The following is a 16,202-nucleotide window of genomic DNA, read 5'->3' on the forward strand; positions in this document are numbered from 1 at the left end:
AAGCCCTGTTGGATCAGGCCAGTGGCCCATCCAGTCCAACACTCTGCGTCACATAAGAACATAAGAGAAGCCCTGTTGGATCAGGCCAGTGGCCCATCCAGTCCAACACTCTGCGTCACATAAGAACATAAGAGAAGCCCTGTTGGATCAGGCCAGTGGCCCATCCAGTCCAACACTCTGCGTCACATAAGAACATAACAGAAGCCCTGTTGGATCAGGCCAGTGGCCCATCCAGTCCAACACTCTGCGTCACATAAGAACATAACAGAAGCCCTGTTGGATCAGGCCAGTGGCCCATCCAGTCCAACACTCTGCGTCACATAAGAACATAACAGAAGCCCTGTTGGATCAGGCCAGTGGCCCATCCAGTCCAACACTCTGTGTCACATAAGAGAAGCCCTGTTGCATCAGGCCAGTGGCCCCTCCAGTCCAACACTCTGCGCCACATAAGAACATAAGGAGGGAAGGAAGGGAGGAGGGAAGGGAGGAGGGAATGGAAGGGAAGGGAAGGGAAGGGAAGGGAAGGGAGGGAAGGAAGAAAGAAAGGAAGGGAGGGAGGAGGGAGGGGAGGAGGGAGGGAAGGAAGGGAGGAGGGAAGGGAGGAGGGAAGGGAAGGGAAGGGAGGAGGGAAGGGAGGAGGGAAGGGAAGGGAGGAAGGAAGGAAGGAAGGAAGGAAGGAAGGAAGGAAGGAAGGGAGGGAGGGAAGGAAGAAAGAAAGGAAGGGAGGAGGGAGGGAGGGAAGGAAGGGAAGGGAGGGAGGGAAGGAAGGGAGGGAAGGAAGGGAGGAAGAAAGGAAAGAAGGGAAGAGGGAGGGAAGAAAGGAAGGCCGCCCCCCCCCCCGCTTTCGGCCCCCTTACCTGCGGTGGCGGTCGGCGGCGAGTCGGGCGGCGGCGGCGGGTCGGGCGGCGGCGGCGGGTCGGGCGGCGGCGGCGAGTCCAGCGGCGGGGGCGGCGGCGAGGCCAGGGAGGCGTCGGAGAGGCCTTCCTTGGCCGGCGCTGGCCCGGGAAGGCCTTCCAGAGGCTCTGGAAGGCCTTCCCGGACCAGCGCCGGGTGCTCCGCGGCCTCCCCGCGGCCTCCGCTGGTCGCTGGGGGCCTTCCAGACACTCTGGAAGGCCCCCAGCGACCAGCGGAGGCCGCGGGGAGGCCTTCGCTGGCCGGCGCTCGTCCGGGAAGGCCTTCCAGAGGCTCTGGAAGGCCTTCCCGGACCAGCGCCGGGTGCTCCGCGGCCTCCGCTGGTCGCTGGGGGCCTTCCAGACACTCTGGAAGGCCCCCAGCGACCAGCGGAGGCCGCGGGGAGGCCTTCGCTGGCCGGCGCTGGCCCGGGAAGGCCTTCCAGAGGCTCTGGAAGGCCTTCCCGGACCAGCGCCGGGTGCTCCGCGGCCTCCCCGCGGCCTCCGCTGGTCGCTGGGGGCCTTCCAGACACTCTGGAAGGCCCCCAGCGACCAGCGGAGGCCGCGGGGAGGCCTTCGCTGGCCGGCGCTGGCCCGGGAAGGCCTTCCAGAGGCTCTGGAAGGCCTTCCCGGACCAGCGCCGGGTGCTCCGCGGCCTCCCCGCGGCCTCCGCTGGTCGCTGGGGGCCTTCCAGACACTCTGGAAGGCCCCCAGCGACCAGCGGAGGCCGTGGGGAGGCCTTCGCTGGCCGGCGCTGGCCCGGGAAGGCCTTCCAGAGGCTCTGGAAGGCCTTCCCGGACCAGCGCCGGGTGCTCCGCGGCCTCCCCGCGGCCTCCGCTGGTCGCTGGGGGCCTTCCAGACACTCTGGAAGGCCCCCAGCGACCAGCGGAGGCCGCGGGGAGGCCTTCGCTGGCCGGCGCTGGCCCGGGAAGGCCTTCCAGAGGCTCTGGAAGGCCTTCCCGGACCAGCGCCGGGTGCTCCGCGGCCTCCCCGCGGCCTCCGCTGGTCGCTGGGGGCCTTCCAGACACTCTGGAAGGCCCCCAGCGACCAGCGGAGGCCGCGGAGAGGCCTCCCCCACCGCTGCCGGCCCCGCGCGCGGGCGGGGAAGGCGGGGAGTGAGGGAGGGAGCGTCCCTGCGCGTGCGCAGGGGCCCTGCGCAGGCGCAGGGACGCTCCCTCCCTCACTCCCCGCCTTCCCCGCCCGCGCCCGCGGCCCACCGGCTCCTGGGCTGCCTAAACCGGGACCTTTAATGGTCCCGGTATAGGCAGCCCGGGATCCGGGATTGGGTGGCCAGATCCGGGAATGTCCCGGGAGATCGGGACGGTCTGGCCACCCTAGTGTGGCATAGTGCACGTGAATGCATGTAATTGCTTTATTCTCAACCATTAGGCCATGTAGCTTAATATTATCTGCTCTGACAGGTGGCAGTTTTCTAACATCAAAGGCAAAGTCTTTCCCAGGCCTGCACTGAAATGCATTGATCCTGGGATACTCTGGATACCGAAGAGTGCCCCCAGTGCTTCAATCTGTAAAGTTTTTATTCTGCTACAAAGTACTGCATATATTTTTATTTAATTTAATTTAAAATGTTATATCCGGGTTTTTTAAAGCTTGAGCCAATATCCAACTTTTAAAAAACCCCTGATTAAACAATAGTTTTATTATATGAAGTAGATTGTTCTCTCTACCTCACATGTATTTATTTCCTGCTTGTAGTGCAGATTTTTTCAGCCTGAGAGAGCTGTAAAATTAAAGCTACAAGACTAAAGTAAACCACAAAATCTGTACATCTGTGCTTATTCATTTTAATTTTTTTATTGAAGCTAAGAAGCACCATATGGCTGCTTCCACAAAAGTGTGTAACTTGGCCTTTAAATTTTTACATATCTCTTCTAGTAATCTTAATAATCTGCAGTATTCATTTTTCACTTCGGGAGCAAGACAAAATGTGAGACAATAATACCCCTATTGAAAATTTGAAATACAAATCTAGTAAAGAAAAATGAGACAATTATTTCTGCTTATCTGTTTTTCCCCATAAAAGCTGTAAATTGTATATATGAATTATACTAGCTGTTAAAACACAAATTAAAATGGATATATTATCAATAAATTCATTACTACTTTTGTTTCAACTGAGACTTTTGCAAACAAAAAATGAGCATGGATACATAGGCATACCTAGGGTGGATATTATCTAGGGAGGTTATTATCTTTAATCTATTTGTGGCTGTTTAAAATAATTTTGATTTTATACCAACATAGCCAGATTTTGGACCTTGATATCTCTAACACTGCATCAGGGCTTTTTTTGAGCAGGAACACACAGGTATGCAGCTCCAGCTGGCTTGGCTTCAGGGGATATGGCCTAATATGCAAAGGAGTTCCTGATGGGCTTTTTCTACAAAAAGTCCTGTGTGAAACAATGGTGATGTCAAGGGGTGTGATCTAATATGCAAATGAATCCCTGCTGGGCTTTTTTTGTAGAATCCTTTGACTACAATCCTTTCTTGAGAGTAAGCCACATGGAGTAGACCGGGGTAGGATTGCTCTCTAAGTACATTCCTTAAAACTTAATTAAAATAACTCAACTGAAATATATTAAGGACCTCTGGTAAACTATAACCTGCTATTTTCTTCTTTCTTTTGTACATTGTTTTCCAGAACAATGGTGGAGGAGGGGGGAACTAGTGGTACAGTATTCCAGTCACTCAGTGGGGCTTGTCTGGGAAGCTGATCAAGGTGCCATATGTGTGCTGTAGTGACATACCTGCTAGTTAAATATTATATGTCTTCTGAAAGGAGGTGGCAGGGTAAAGGTCCATGATGGTTCTCCCTAGCCCTCCATCAATACTAGTAACTTTGACTGAAATAATTGATAATATTTACGTTCCTTTGTATTCTCTTCTTTCATTCTCTGGCTTTTATTAGGTCAACTGGTAGAGAATATGCTCTGAAAATCATCAAAAAAAGTAAATGTAGAGGAAAAGTAAGTAAAGAATATCTACCATGTGAACATATTATCTATTACAAAACATTTATCTCAAATAACTTTTTAAATTGAAGGTAAATTGGAATTGGTGTTAACATTTGAATCCTGACTGAGGTTAACTTGGCAGGTATTTAGACGGAGTTCTCTTTTCTGTCAGTAAATAAATGAAGGCCAGTTACCTGCAGAGTGGTTAAACATCTGATTAACTATTCATCATTTTAATTCCTGTAATTAAAGCATTTGATTTTCATAATAATTAGATACTACTTGGAATAGTGAAACACAAATCATTACAATAATTATATATATAAAATAGATACTAATGAGCAGTATTTCACAAACTAAATGGGCTCTGGTGTTAACCATACTATAACTATACATTTAAATGAAGACCATTATGTTTCTCGCCGATTGGAAAAATATGTTTTGTATTACTAGAATTGTAATGGGGTTAAATGATCAACTGACTTTTCTGTGTAACCAAAACACAATCCTTTCCCTATTTTGTTTTCTCCTAATCTTTGGTAGAAGTCCTGTTGTTGCCTCTTCTCTGGCATTGGTGCAGGCATTAAGGGTTTAAAAACTTCAAATTGAAATCTATGAGAGTTGTAAATATGTCCTCATTTCTCTTCAAGAAGTAGAAGGAGAAGAGACACAGATTGATTGGTTTCTCCTACAGATTCTATACATTTGTGTGGGCACAAGTCTGTCAGTGGCATGATGGCGACATCAGACCTCCATGTTCAGAGGCAACATATCTCTTAATACTAGTTAATGGACGGTGTTAATTGAGGCACACTTGGGTCTCATATTGCAGGGCGCTTCATATATTCTTACTTCCCATTTTCTTCTCTCATACAATGTTTGTTTTGTGGCAGGAGCACATGATCCAAAATGAAGTATCTATTTTAAGAAGGGTCAAGCATCCTAATATTGTTCTTCTGATTGAGGAGATGGATATGCCTACTGAGTTATACCTTGTCATGGAGCTTGTGAAGGTAACACATCTGCAAAATGAGCGCCATTTGCTACTGATTCATCAAGATTTCTAACACACACCTCTGATTCAGCACAGGCAGCAGCAGACTGGGAAATGGAAATGGCTCTGGAGCAAATTGAGCTGAGCAGCCCCTGTGGTGCTATAAGCCAGTACTTCAAGGGCCACTGAACTCCATGGTGCCATCAGCATTCACTATCTCATCCTTAGCCTTATCCCACAAAATGGCAGCAGTACAGGAGGAGAGAATTGGTGAGCTAAGACCAATAAAAGGTCTGAACCAAGTGGGCCCTGAGGTGTGCCAGAGTTATTGGAGCTTGGCCATCAATGACCTTCGATGGCAGTGGCCTACTAGGAAATTTACCTGTAAGGCCAGTCTGCCCTTGAGCACAGGGATTTGCAAGTGCCAACCTGCTTGGACAAGCTTGCTGGAGAGAATAAACCAGCATCTCTTTTTATGGATATGCATGCGCATATACATAAGTAAATCATAATGGAGCTGTTCTACTGTGAAACCATGGAAAAGGCAGATTCAACTGAGGAACTTCTCCTTTCCTGAAATAATATTTGATATTAACTTGTGTCTTTGGAGGGTTTTTTTTAAAAAAAGTTTTTATTAAGTTAGGTGCAACCCATTTGAAATAAAAATGCAGATTAAAAACACATGGTTTAATAGACTATTGCTGCAAAATCCCAAGAGAGCTGTTCTGACCCATGAGATAACATTTTGCTGAGTAAGTTGGTTCTTCCATCACTAAACATGTGATCAAACAGCTAATTGAATGATTGCCATGTTTTATTTTTCAAGCACTGAAATAGTTACATACTTGGAAGGATGTGAATTGTTGATTCAGCATCTGCTGGCTGCATCCCTAGCACAGCATGCACTGTTGCAACTGATTAACCATCTGCTATGGACTGGTTTCTGAAGACCTGAGTTTAAATTAAGTTCAAGTTCACAGATGGGAAAGATATTCAAGAATTGAAGGATTGAATGTAGCAAATCACTACTGGCAAATACTACTTTGCATTAATTGGCAGCAAGATGTTGATATAAATGGCCTTTGCTGCTGCAAACACACTTTCATTTCATGGCAAGCCACGTCACTAGCTGTGGGGAAAGGGGCTGAGTGTGAGGAAAGCACTTCATAAATACAAATATAAACACATTGCAAGGCGTGCTTGTGGAGAGGAGAAAGGACCTGGTTGCTGGCAAACTGCCACTGTACATAGTGAGACCAAATTATTATTCAAGCCTAGCACCGGTTTAGTTATTTTAACAAGCATGATTTATGATAGGGTTTTCCTCCTGCTGTTTAAGGATCTCATTTCAACTTCACATCAGAAAAGGAATGTTACAGCATTTACATTGTAAGCTTGTAAATAAATAATTGGTTACTGCCTTGCCTTGTGTGCATAGATTATGGTATTTTGTTTTTGTTTTTAAATTGCATTCAGATGCTGATTCCAAGAAGGGAGGGCGAGGCAGGGATTAGGTGTGAAAACTAAAACATCCTCGGACCATCCCCTGTAATGGCAGACGATCTGCTATACAAATTATTAAAGCAAAAATTGGCAGATTAAGACAGCCTCCGGGACATCATTTAAATTTTGAGCTAAAGATAGTTGCCTGCAGAGTTAAACTCTTGAAGGCCTTGATTCAGGCAGTATAAAATAAAGTTCATAATGTTTCCAGTTACTCTGTGGCAAAGAGGTAATACTCTAGTGGAGGGGAAGAGAAAACAGCTCAAAAGTGACTGACAGGTATGGAAACTCAAATAAAGACAGCAAAACAAGTCCTTGTAGCAACAGCAGATATACCTAAGAAAGTGAAACAGGGCATTAAGCAGATGCAAAGGCTAAGAGAAGACTAGATAAAAGGAGACTTGGGTGAAGACCTGAAAATTTATAGGATGAAGAAGCATAAGTCAACAGAAGTAAAAATGATATTGTAGTCTCGTTTTCTCCTTGAAGTCTTGCTAATTCACTGAAAATGTTTTGGTGTAGGATTTTGGCATATATCCAGACACACTTGGGAATTATATCCAAGCACACAAGGGAATGTTATCTGTTTGCTGCCTTTGCAAAGAAGGCTTCCAGGGAAAGTGGACAGGAATGCAAATATGCCACTAAGGCAGGGGTGGGGAACCTTTTTTCTGCCAAGGGCTATATTCATATTTATAACATCATTCGCAGGCCATAAAAATTATCAACTTTAAAAACAGTGCTCTGCCAAGGAAGAACGATTCAGGCTGGCAAAATTAATACAAATAATTGTTTTTCTATTTGAAGTCATGTGGGGAGAGCCTAATCTGGTACAAACAGCCCGCAGCCCTAGGCAAATGCATAGGTCCAGAGTTTTTTTGTAGAAAAAGCCCAGCAGGAATTCAGTAGCATATTAGACCACATCCCCTAATATTAGCATATTAGGTTACACACTCATTAGCATATTAGGCCACACCATCTGGAATAATCAAGTGCAAACTGAACGGTGACAGTAACTTTACCAGGCCCTGCAGCAATTCTGGCCGGCCAGCCAGGCCCCAGGGAGGCTGCCACACAGAACATCTGGGCCTTGTGATCCCTGCCTGGCCCTGGGGAGGCTGCTGCACAGTGCAGCTGGGCCCCACGATCCTCGCTGCCAGCCAGACCCCAGAGAGGCTGCCACATGGCTCGGTTCAGCCCAGCAATCCCTGAGGGCCACATACAACCTTTGGGACTGTAAAGTACTGGGGTCGACGCAGTAAGAGACCAGAGTCGGAGAGTGATTTCAGTAAGCTTTACTTCAGGAACACAAACACAGACTGAGCTCTATTCAAACCTCCCACTCCTTTATACAATTCTTGCCCCCTTCTGATTGGTCCTTAACTATGTACATGGATTGGCTATTTACAGGGGCCTAAGGGCCTATCAGGGTACAGTATGAGCCTAGATGTTGATTGGCTACTTATGTTTCAATCTTTCCCCTGATTGGGCACGCTTAGGCCTTCTCTGGAACCCTGGTGTGGAGTACAAGCTTTGGCTTGTTCAGCTTCCCTCCAAAAGTAACAGTTCCCTCCCATCCCTGCACTAAGACCTTAGGCTCCTCTGAATAATCAGTTTAACAATGCTAACAAAAGAATCCTCAGTCTCTAATCATGATGCCCCCCAGACTGCTTTTTAGGAAACATCTATGGCTCCTTGCCTTGTTTTCCAGCAGTGTCACAAAAGAATGTGGTATGTATTTAATTAAATCACATTTCTTGTGTCCAGTCCTCCTAGCTAACATAGAAAAGTTTTAATTCAGTAGCACCTTTAAGACCAACTGAGTTTTATTCAAGGTATAAGCTATCATGTGCATGCACACTTCTTCAGTTGTTTTGCAACTGGATTTTTGCTATTCTTATCCAGTTGAAAAACACATTATTTAGTGTAGTGTGAAACACCCCAAGTATCTATCTTATCCTACTTTTTAATTTTTATTCTTTGACTGGCTTTGTTTCTTCGTTTCAGTTGTCATATTCATCTGAATTTTCATTTTTATGGATTAGTTATTTCTCCCCATGAGGTCTGGTAGCTGAGCTTTACGTAATGCTCTTATTTTTTACAATGGAAACCTTCAAAGTCATGGCTGGAAATTTAGATTAAATTATATTTAAGGGTTAGTGTTCGACCCTTTGGTATTTTTTTAGTGACCCTCTGTCTGACTTTGGTGAGTCTGAACAAGGCAATCTTCCAATGTTCTGAATTTTGTTATCAGTGCAGACAGAAGGAGCATGAAGAAGGAACTGTGACTGTAAGGTTCCCACAGCAGTCTCACTGTTCCTGCTAACTTACCATTAAACTTAGATAATTTGAGGCCAGAGTGGAAAGTGGTGAATGTCACATCTGTAATTTACCTTCCACAGATAGGATGACATTGGCCTCTTGAATTGTGTAAGAGATATTCCTTTTTGTGTTTCTTTATCTTTTTTCTTTTGTGCAAATGTTTCTTACTGAAGAACTGTTATTGATGAGGTTGCCATCCCTCAGCTAGGGTTTCCCGCCACTGCTCTGAGCAGCATCAAAGGAAAAATAAAATAAATGCCCATTAGACAATGATCTCTTGGCTACTCAAAGACACATTTAAATCAGCTTGGCTTATCAAACTTTTTATTGAAGCTACTGACAAATAATGTTAAACACATTAATCTTTAGCATATTGCTAATCAAAGAACAATAGTTACTGTAAAGAAATACTTTAAAAGATCACTACTGCATTTTCCCCTTCTCTCTATAGAGAAATATTCTATGAAAAATAGATTATTTCTATGTGTTTACATTTTTTTTTGCAGGAAGGAGTGTTAGCTGTATTGGGGGGGGGGGGGCGCTTTCAATGTTATTCTGTTAAAATTCCATCTCAAGATGACTATGGGTTCTATCCAGCCTACGTTTTCTGCTCATTCAAGGCACTTATGTTAGTGGAACAGAATGTTTTTGCCTTTCCCTTCCACTGATGCTGCTTCTGAGTGATTGGGAACCTTCAAGAACAGTATGGGTTGCCACTCATGTTGGGGATCTACACCAGGAACATGGAATTGGTAGAAATTCCACTCCCTCCCTTTCATTATTGGAAATTTTAATCTGGATCCAAATTGAAGGCTGCAATCCCAAGAACTCTTTTCTTGCAGTTAAGTCCCATTGACTCAAATGAGACTTACTTTTCAGTAGACCTGCTTCATAATACTCCTTCTGCATACTTTACTTTAGAGAATTTATTCTATTTGTCTTCTAAATAAAATTGAGCTAAGCTGTTATAGAACACATTACTTAAACTAAAGCTATTAATTAAAATTTTCTTTGGGATAAATTTAAACTTTTAAATAAAGTATTCTAGCTACAATTAACATGTTATAAAATAAAACCTCAAAAGCCTAATGTTAGGAACTCCTTGTCCCCAACCCCAAAAGCTTCTTAACCATAAGTGCATAAGTGAAAACGTATTTTCCTTGTCTGCCACAGTTTAATCCCTTTATTTATGACTAGCAGAGAATAATTTCTCCACAGATAGGAACAAAACTGACTGAGTTCTATACACACCTTCCTTAGTTAATTCTAGGCTACCTTCCAAATTCTTCATTCAAAACCTTACTGTGTTCTCCAGGAGAGAGAGAAAGAAGGGCGGGATATTGGACCTCTGGAATAGCCTAAAGGGCAGAAGAAAGGAAATACTTAAACCATGATGTAATTTACTTAGGAAAAGCAGGACATAAATTAAGGCATTTAAAATACATATAAAAACATAAGCATTCTAACTTAGTATTATCAGGGCAAACTACTTGACTGTAACAAGAGTACATTTTACCTAACACGTAATTTCCAAATGCATTTCCGCATTAGTGGAATAAACTGATTTAAAATATTGCCTCTGGGCTGAAAACCCTGCAGAGCTGATGGAGTAATTTACCTCAGTCTCTGGATAGCAAGGTTTCCCATGTCTCAGCTCTGGCCTCTAACACAGGGCCCTTCATTGCCCATAAGAAGTAATGGAATTTTGTTTAAAGTTTTTCATAAAAAAAGAAAAATTGTGTGATGATGCTGAATCTCAACATGTAATTGTGACTTCATGGGACCCATCCCCAACCATGATGGCATAAATATTATACACAGAGGGGTGTGAAACAAAACAGATGCTTATCAGTATGGAGCGAGTGAAATGAATTAGTTTTGCTCCTTTGGTAAAATGTATCCTTAGGAAGATTGAATGGCGGAGTCTGCTTATTCTTTTATGGGATGCACAAGCTGCTATTAGCTCCTAAACTACTTGTTGAAGACCCCTGCTTTCACTCTAACTTGACTTCTCTCCAAACTGAGAGCCAGTTTGGTGTAGTGGACTCAAGTCTGGAGAAACGGGTTTGGTTCCTCTTCTCCACATGCAGCTACTGTGTGACCTTAGGTCTGTTAGTTCTCTCAGTTCTCTCTCAGCCCCATCTACCTCACAGGGTTTTTCTTGTGGGGAGAGGAAGGCAAGGCAATTGTAAGCCACTCTGAGACTCCAAGAGAACAGCAGGGTATCATTCCTAATCCTACTCCTCTTCTTCATCTTTACATTCTTTTTCTTCTTCTTCCCCTCATAATTTCATTATTGCTTTTTAAAAGCTCCATTTGATTGAATATTGGAGGCAGCAGAGAAAGCAACATTAAGAAATGAATTCATTTTCCACTGCTGAATAGTACTAAGTTAGTATATAAAACAACAATGACATGTGCATGCATTTCTGTGTTATACAACAAAACATTCTTATGTGAAATGATGAATGAACTTCTGTAGATCACCAAGATTCTCTACAAAGAATCACTGCTGAAAATAGTGGGCACCACAATGAAATATTTAGGGCACCTGCCACCTATGATTTGTTGAGCCCAGGTTTAGTATAGATTCAGGACTGTTAGAAGAAATATAAACATATCAGTACTTCTGCAGCCAGTCGAATATAACATAGAATGCATTCAGAGATGACAGCAACTCTCTGTTGTTTGTGGGATCAACATGGGCCTTTCCTCTTTCTCATGACTGGAACATGACTGAAAGCGTCCTTATTTATAATCCCAATTTGTGGAGAGAAAATAAACTTTGCTTTACTCTGTAGTTCTCTGCAAGGCATATATACTGTGAGGGAATCCCACTATAGTTTTAGACTTTCATTTTGTTATAGATCTGACTATCTGATATTCTTAAGCAAAATGACACTATATCATTACTAATTTGCTCTGAGATCACATTAATAATCCTGCCCATGGATTATTTATTTCCTATTTCTATTAATATATTTCAGGGAGGAGATCTTTTTGATGCCATTACCTCTACAAACAAATATACAGAGCGTGATGCCAGTGGGATGCTGTATAACCTGGCCAGTGCCATCAAGTATCTTCATAGTTTGAATATTGTTCATAGGGATATCAAACCTGAGAATCTACTGGTAAGTAAAATGTAGCATTTGATGGAGATTTCTGTAAATGTAATTGTTCTCATTCCTCTGCCTCACAACTTCATCAAAATACATGCATTGGATATTTTTTCTAAATAACATATATTATTTATTTATTTATATATTTATTTATATTTATTTATATATATTTATTTTTCTAAATAACATATATATTCATATATAAATAATATATTCTTACACCAGTTATGTTTTATATATAGAAACAAGTATTTGTTCCATATAAATATATGTATTATATGTAGTGTGGCCATTGGGGAGTTGTGCTGTTGAATGTACCATACAGTCCAATCCACCTTAATTAATTTTTTAAAAATGTCCTTATAACAATTTCCCCCTCCCTTTTTCCTTCTCTTGAGTAAATAACTCCTTTCCTTATTCTTCATTTTTCTGTATGTCCCATCCAGTTTTTTAAATGAACACATCAATCTGCCTTATACTGAATCAGACTATTGATCCATTAAGGTCAGTATTGTTTACTCAGACTGGCAGTGGCTCTCCAGAGTCTCAGACATAGGTCTTTCACATCACCTACTGCTGGATCCTTTAACTGGAGATGCTGGGGATTGAACCTGATACCTTCTGCATGCAAAGTAGAAGCTCTGCCACTGAGCCACAGCTCAGATATAGCTATGTGCTGACCCAGCATAGGAACTAAGGAAATACAAAAAATTGTTTGTATGTCTGATAATGGCACATAAGAGGCTGATGTTTATTCAAAACAAATAAATTACTTTAATTCACTTCTATGGGGAAATAGTCAGGTAGGTAGCAGGTTTAAATCTGGCACATAAAGAGATAACAAGAATGAGGTAATTTTGTATAACTATATACCAGGGATGGCCAACAGTAGCTCTCCAGATGTTTTTGCCTACAACTCCCATCAGCCCCAGCCATTGGCCATGCTGGCTGGGGCTAATGGGAGTTGTAGGCAAAAAGCATCTGGAGAGCTACCGTTGACCACCCCTGCTATATACAACAGATAGTTTGTCACAATAAAGTAGCTGTTTGGTTCTATAGACAGGTCTTTAAAACTGTGGAGAGAGATCTCTTGGCAGTCACTGCTTAAATAAACAGGCATACATTTCTTTGTCTCAAGATCATTTAAGTCTGTGAAGGTAGGGACATGCACACAAGATCCAGTTTTCTTTTTAAAAAACTTGATAAGGATCACTCCCTTTTTCTGGAAGTTCCCTCAGAGAAGGACTACTGGTCCCACTTCCCTATTTCGTAATGAAGAGATCCTTGGCTCTGCTTAACTGAACTCCCTCCCTCCCTCAACTGCCACTCTCAACTGCCACTCTCAATTCCATTTGAACTCCTGTCAATCAAGGTTTTCAGACCAGGCTAACACATTAACCATTCACTGTGTCTATTACAATCATAATATTCCACTGCTCATCCCTTTATAATTCCAGAAGCATTTTTCATTAATTACATGTAAATAGTCACTGTGCTCTGTATACCTTTGTCTTGATGGGTGCTGTAGATGTCACTTACAGACATACAGGGAACTATTTATTATCACTGCCTTTGGTTTGACCCACTTTGTTGACTCAAAGTTCTTATAACGAAGTTCACATTTACATCACATCAGCTGAAGATCAGGGTTCTAATTCCAAGTATTTCAAGTTGTGAGCCCACTCTTCTCATTTATATTTTTAACCAGTCTTGTCTCTGTTTCCCAGGAATCTGCAATAGTACTTGCCTTAAAACCAGAACCACTGTAGGAGTGTGTCCTTAGAAAGCTGAGAAAGGATTGCTACTTTTGTGAAGTCAGTAATGAAGATCAGTCAACTTAATTCATTTCTGTACCCAATAACCATACATTAAATCACAGAAGAACATTATCAAGGATACAGATGGGATGTAAGCTAGGACAGTGAAAATATGAAGCACAGTGATACAGGAGGGGAAAAATCTAACTACAGTTTCTGCCACATTTGTACTTTTAGAATAACAGTGTTTTTGTCACCATCCAATGCCATTAAGCTATGGGTATAGGGTTCCCTCATATTAAATCATTTGCAAAAGCATTTCTGTCCTATACATATTATAAATTTACCCATATCTCTGGTGGTGCCTGGAAAATTAATAATTGTTCCCTTCTGAAGTTAATATAGCTTCATTTCTTGTTCACTCCCATGGGAAAATTTGTTGCCCATCCCTCTATAATTAATTCATTGCAGCTTCTTTCTTCTTGTGGCTAAAATCTATACCTTGACCCATTCACAGCTATTGATAGAGTCAACTTTCATGTGATGGCTTCTTGGTCATCTGAGTTTTGTGTGTGTGTGATGCACTGTTTGCCATATGGCAGTCTCTTTGCTACATAGTTAGGATTGGTGCTCTGCTCCATGCATAAGTTATAGGAGTCACATGTCAATGTTCATTAGAATCTTGTTTCTTAGAATTCCAGAGACTGTCTCATGGGGGAACGCTTGCAATGCTTTTGTATTCAAACTTTCCTAGAGTTTGACAGCAGTAGCCTGAAGCTTTTTTCCCTTAGATTGTTTCCCTCTTAAAATAGTACTCGCTGACCTATTGTGCAATTGCAGAGTTGTTTGTGGTTGGTTGTCCCCCCTCCCATTTTGTTAGACAGTATTTTGCAGCCCAGAACACATATAATAGCCCTATGCTATTGGAATATGTTATACAATGACTCCTAGCTAATAAACTTTCCCATCAAGAACAATTGCATTCAAAAAGAAGTTTGTGGGTATGCTGTTTCTCTTGGTTTTTTTTTAATAAATACAAAAATATATCAGAGCAATAAGGTGTTCAAAACAACACTGTGTTAAAACATCAAGCAGCCCAGATCATATTGTGGTTTACAGCATTTCATTTCAGAGTCTGGTCTACTTGTTTTGAGCTCACTGGATTGGATTGCCCACATAAAGTCATTTTTTAAAAGCAACAAAATGGATACTTGCTAAAAATAATATGCCCACTCTATACTCTAGTCCATAGCATACAACATGACCAATGGATTTCAGATGGACTTACATTGAAATAAATGTCTATATTACAAATTCCTATCTGTGAATGAAGGGAGGAACAGCATCATCACACTTCTGGCCACATGTGTATAAAGTCATGCATGTGTGCTGTGTATATAACATTAAAATATAGATAAAATGCAAGCAAAAAAAAGAGTTTTGAGTCCAGTGGCATCTTTAAGACCAACAAATTGAATACTGGGTATAAACTTATCCTCTATCTATGTGTAAGGCTTGAGGAAGTCTATTTCTATTTTTTAAAATTGGGGGGGGGGGGTTGTATTTTTATGTGCACACACATGTGTGTATGCACCTGGAAGTTATGGCAAGCTTTGGTGACTGACCCCTACTTAGAGCTTGGAGGATTTTCAGAACGTTGGCTGAATACAAGGAGATCTCACATCCAAGTACTTGATAGAGTCAACCCTTCTTAGTTTCCAAGATCTGATGAGATTGGGCTTGCCAGGGCTATCCATGTCAGAGCTTGAGGAAGTCTTTTTTAATGTATCTGAAGAAGTGTTTGTACACATGAAAGCTTATACCCTGTCATTTCAAGGTGGAGAGGAGGGGCTGAATTTCTCCCAGAATTAAAACTGATTTCCAGACTACAGAGATCAGTTCCCCCAGAGTAAATGGCAGTTTCATAAAAAGAATTCTGGTATCACATCTCTGCTGAGCTATTTCCCTTTCCTAAACTTAACTGTCCCGAGAGATGGCAATCCCAGCCAGGATTTTTTGGATGCATTGCAGGATAACAAAAGTGCATTAAATAATCTTAACTAGACCTGCTTAGTCTATGACAAATTTATTGTTCACCGTTTTAATATCAAATTCAAATAATTGTAATCATTCCAGAGGGGCAGCTGGAATTTTTGTATTTTTATGTGCACGCACATGCACACACGTTTGTGTATGCACATGGAAGTTATGGCAAGCTCTGGTGACTGACCCCTACTTAGGGCATGGAGGATTTTCTTTTAGTCTGTTGCAACAAAAATAAACATGAGTCTTGTGACACTGTGAAGGCTAACAAAAAAAAAAAGCTTCTAAGGTGCCATAAGACGTCTGTTATTTTTAGTGCATGTGCTGTTAATCACCTGGATATTTTGCACAGTTTTAGCATGCCAGGAAAAAAAGAAGGCTATGAGGAATTGTTTGCATTTGGAACCCTTCACCTCCACATTCAGTTTGTCTGGTCTCTAGTAGGCATGCCTTCCCCCCATTTTAATTGGAGCATTTTTCATAATTGCCGCTATTTAACATGATTATTTTGTCAAATCAAGGGATAGCTTTATAGCCATATAATAAGCCCAGGAGAACAACTTCTCTGACTGTTGCCATCTGCAGCGATCACAA

General features: G+C 42.2%; 1 protein-coding gene across 4 annotated transcripts in view; it reads left to right on the top strand.

Moving 5' to 3' along the window:
• DCLK1 (doublecortin like kinase 1) overlaps nucleotides 1-16,202 on the top strand; it is a 347,460-nt gene that overhangs the window by 299,690 nt on the left and 31,568 nt on the right. For 3 of the 4 annotated variants that reach the window (XM_060234697.1, XM_060234695.1, XM_060234699.1), the window contains 3 exons: nucleotides 3,822-3,879; nucleotides 4,761-4,880; nucleotides 11,674-11,820. In XM_060234697.1, the coding sequence (XP_060090680.1) occupies nucleotides 3,822-3,879; nucleotides 4,761-4,880; nucleotides 11,674-11,820 (325 nt within the window). Of the gene's footprint in view, nucleotides 1-3,821; nucleotides 3,880-4,760; nucleotides 4,881-5,687; nucleotides 6,287-11,673; nucleotides 11,821-16,202 lie in introns of those variants that run through there. The other variant, XM_060234698.1, reaches the window with a different exon arrangement.

Source organism: Heteronotia binoei, chromosome 3 (assembly GCF_032191835.1).
Source record: "Heteronotia binoei isolate CCM8104 ecotype False Entrance Well chromosome 3, APGP_CSIRO_Hbin_v1, whole genome shotgun sequence".
Classification (NCBI taxonomy): domain Eukaryota; kingdom Metazoa; phylum Chordata; class Lepidosauria; order Squamata; family Gekkonidae; genus Heteronotia; species Heteronotia binoei.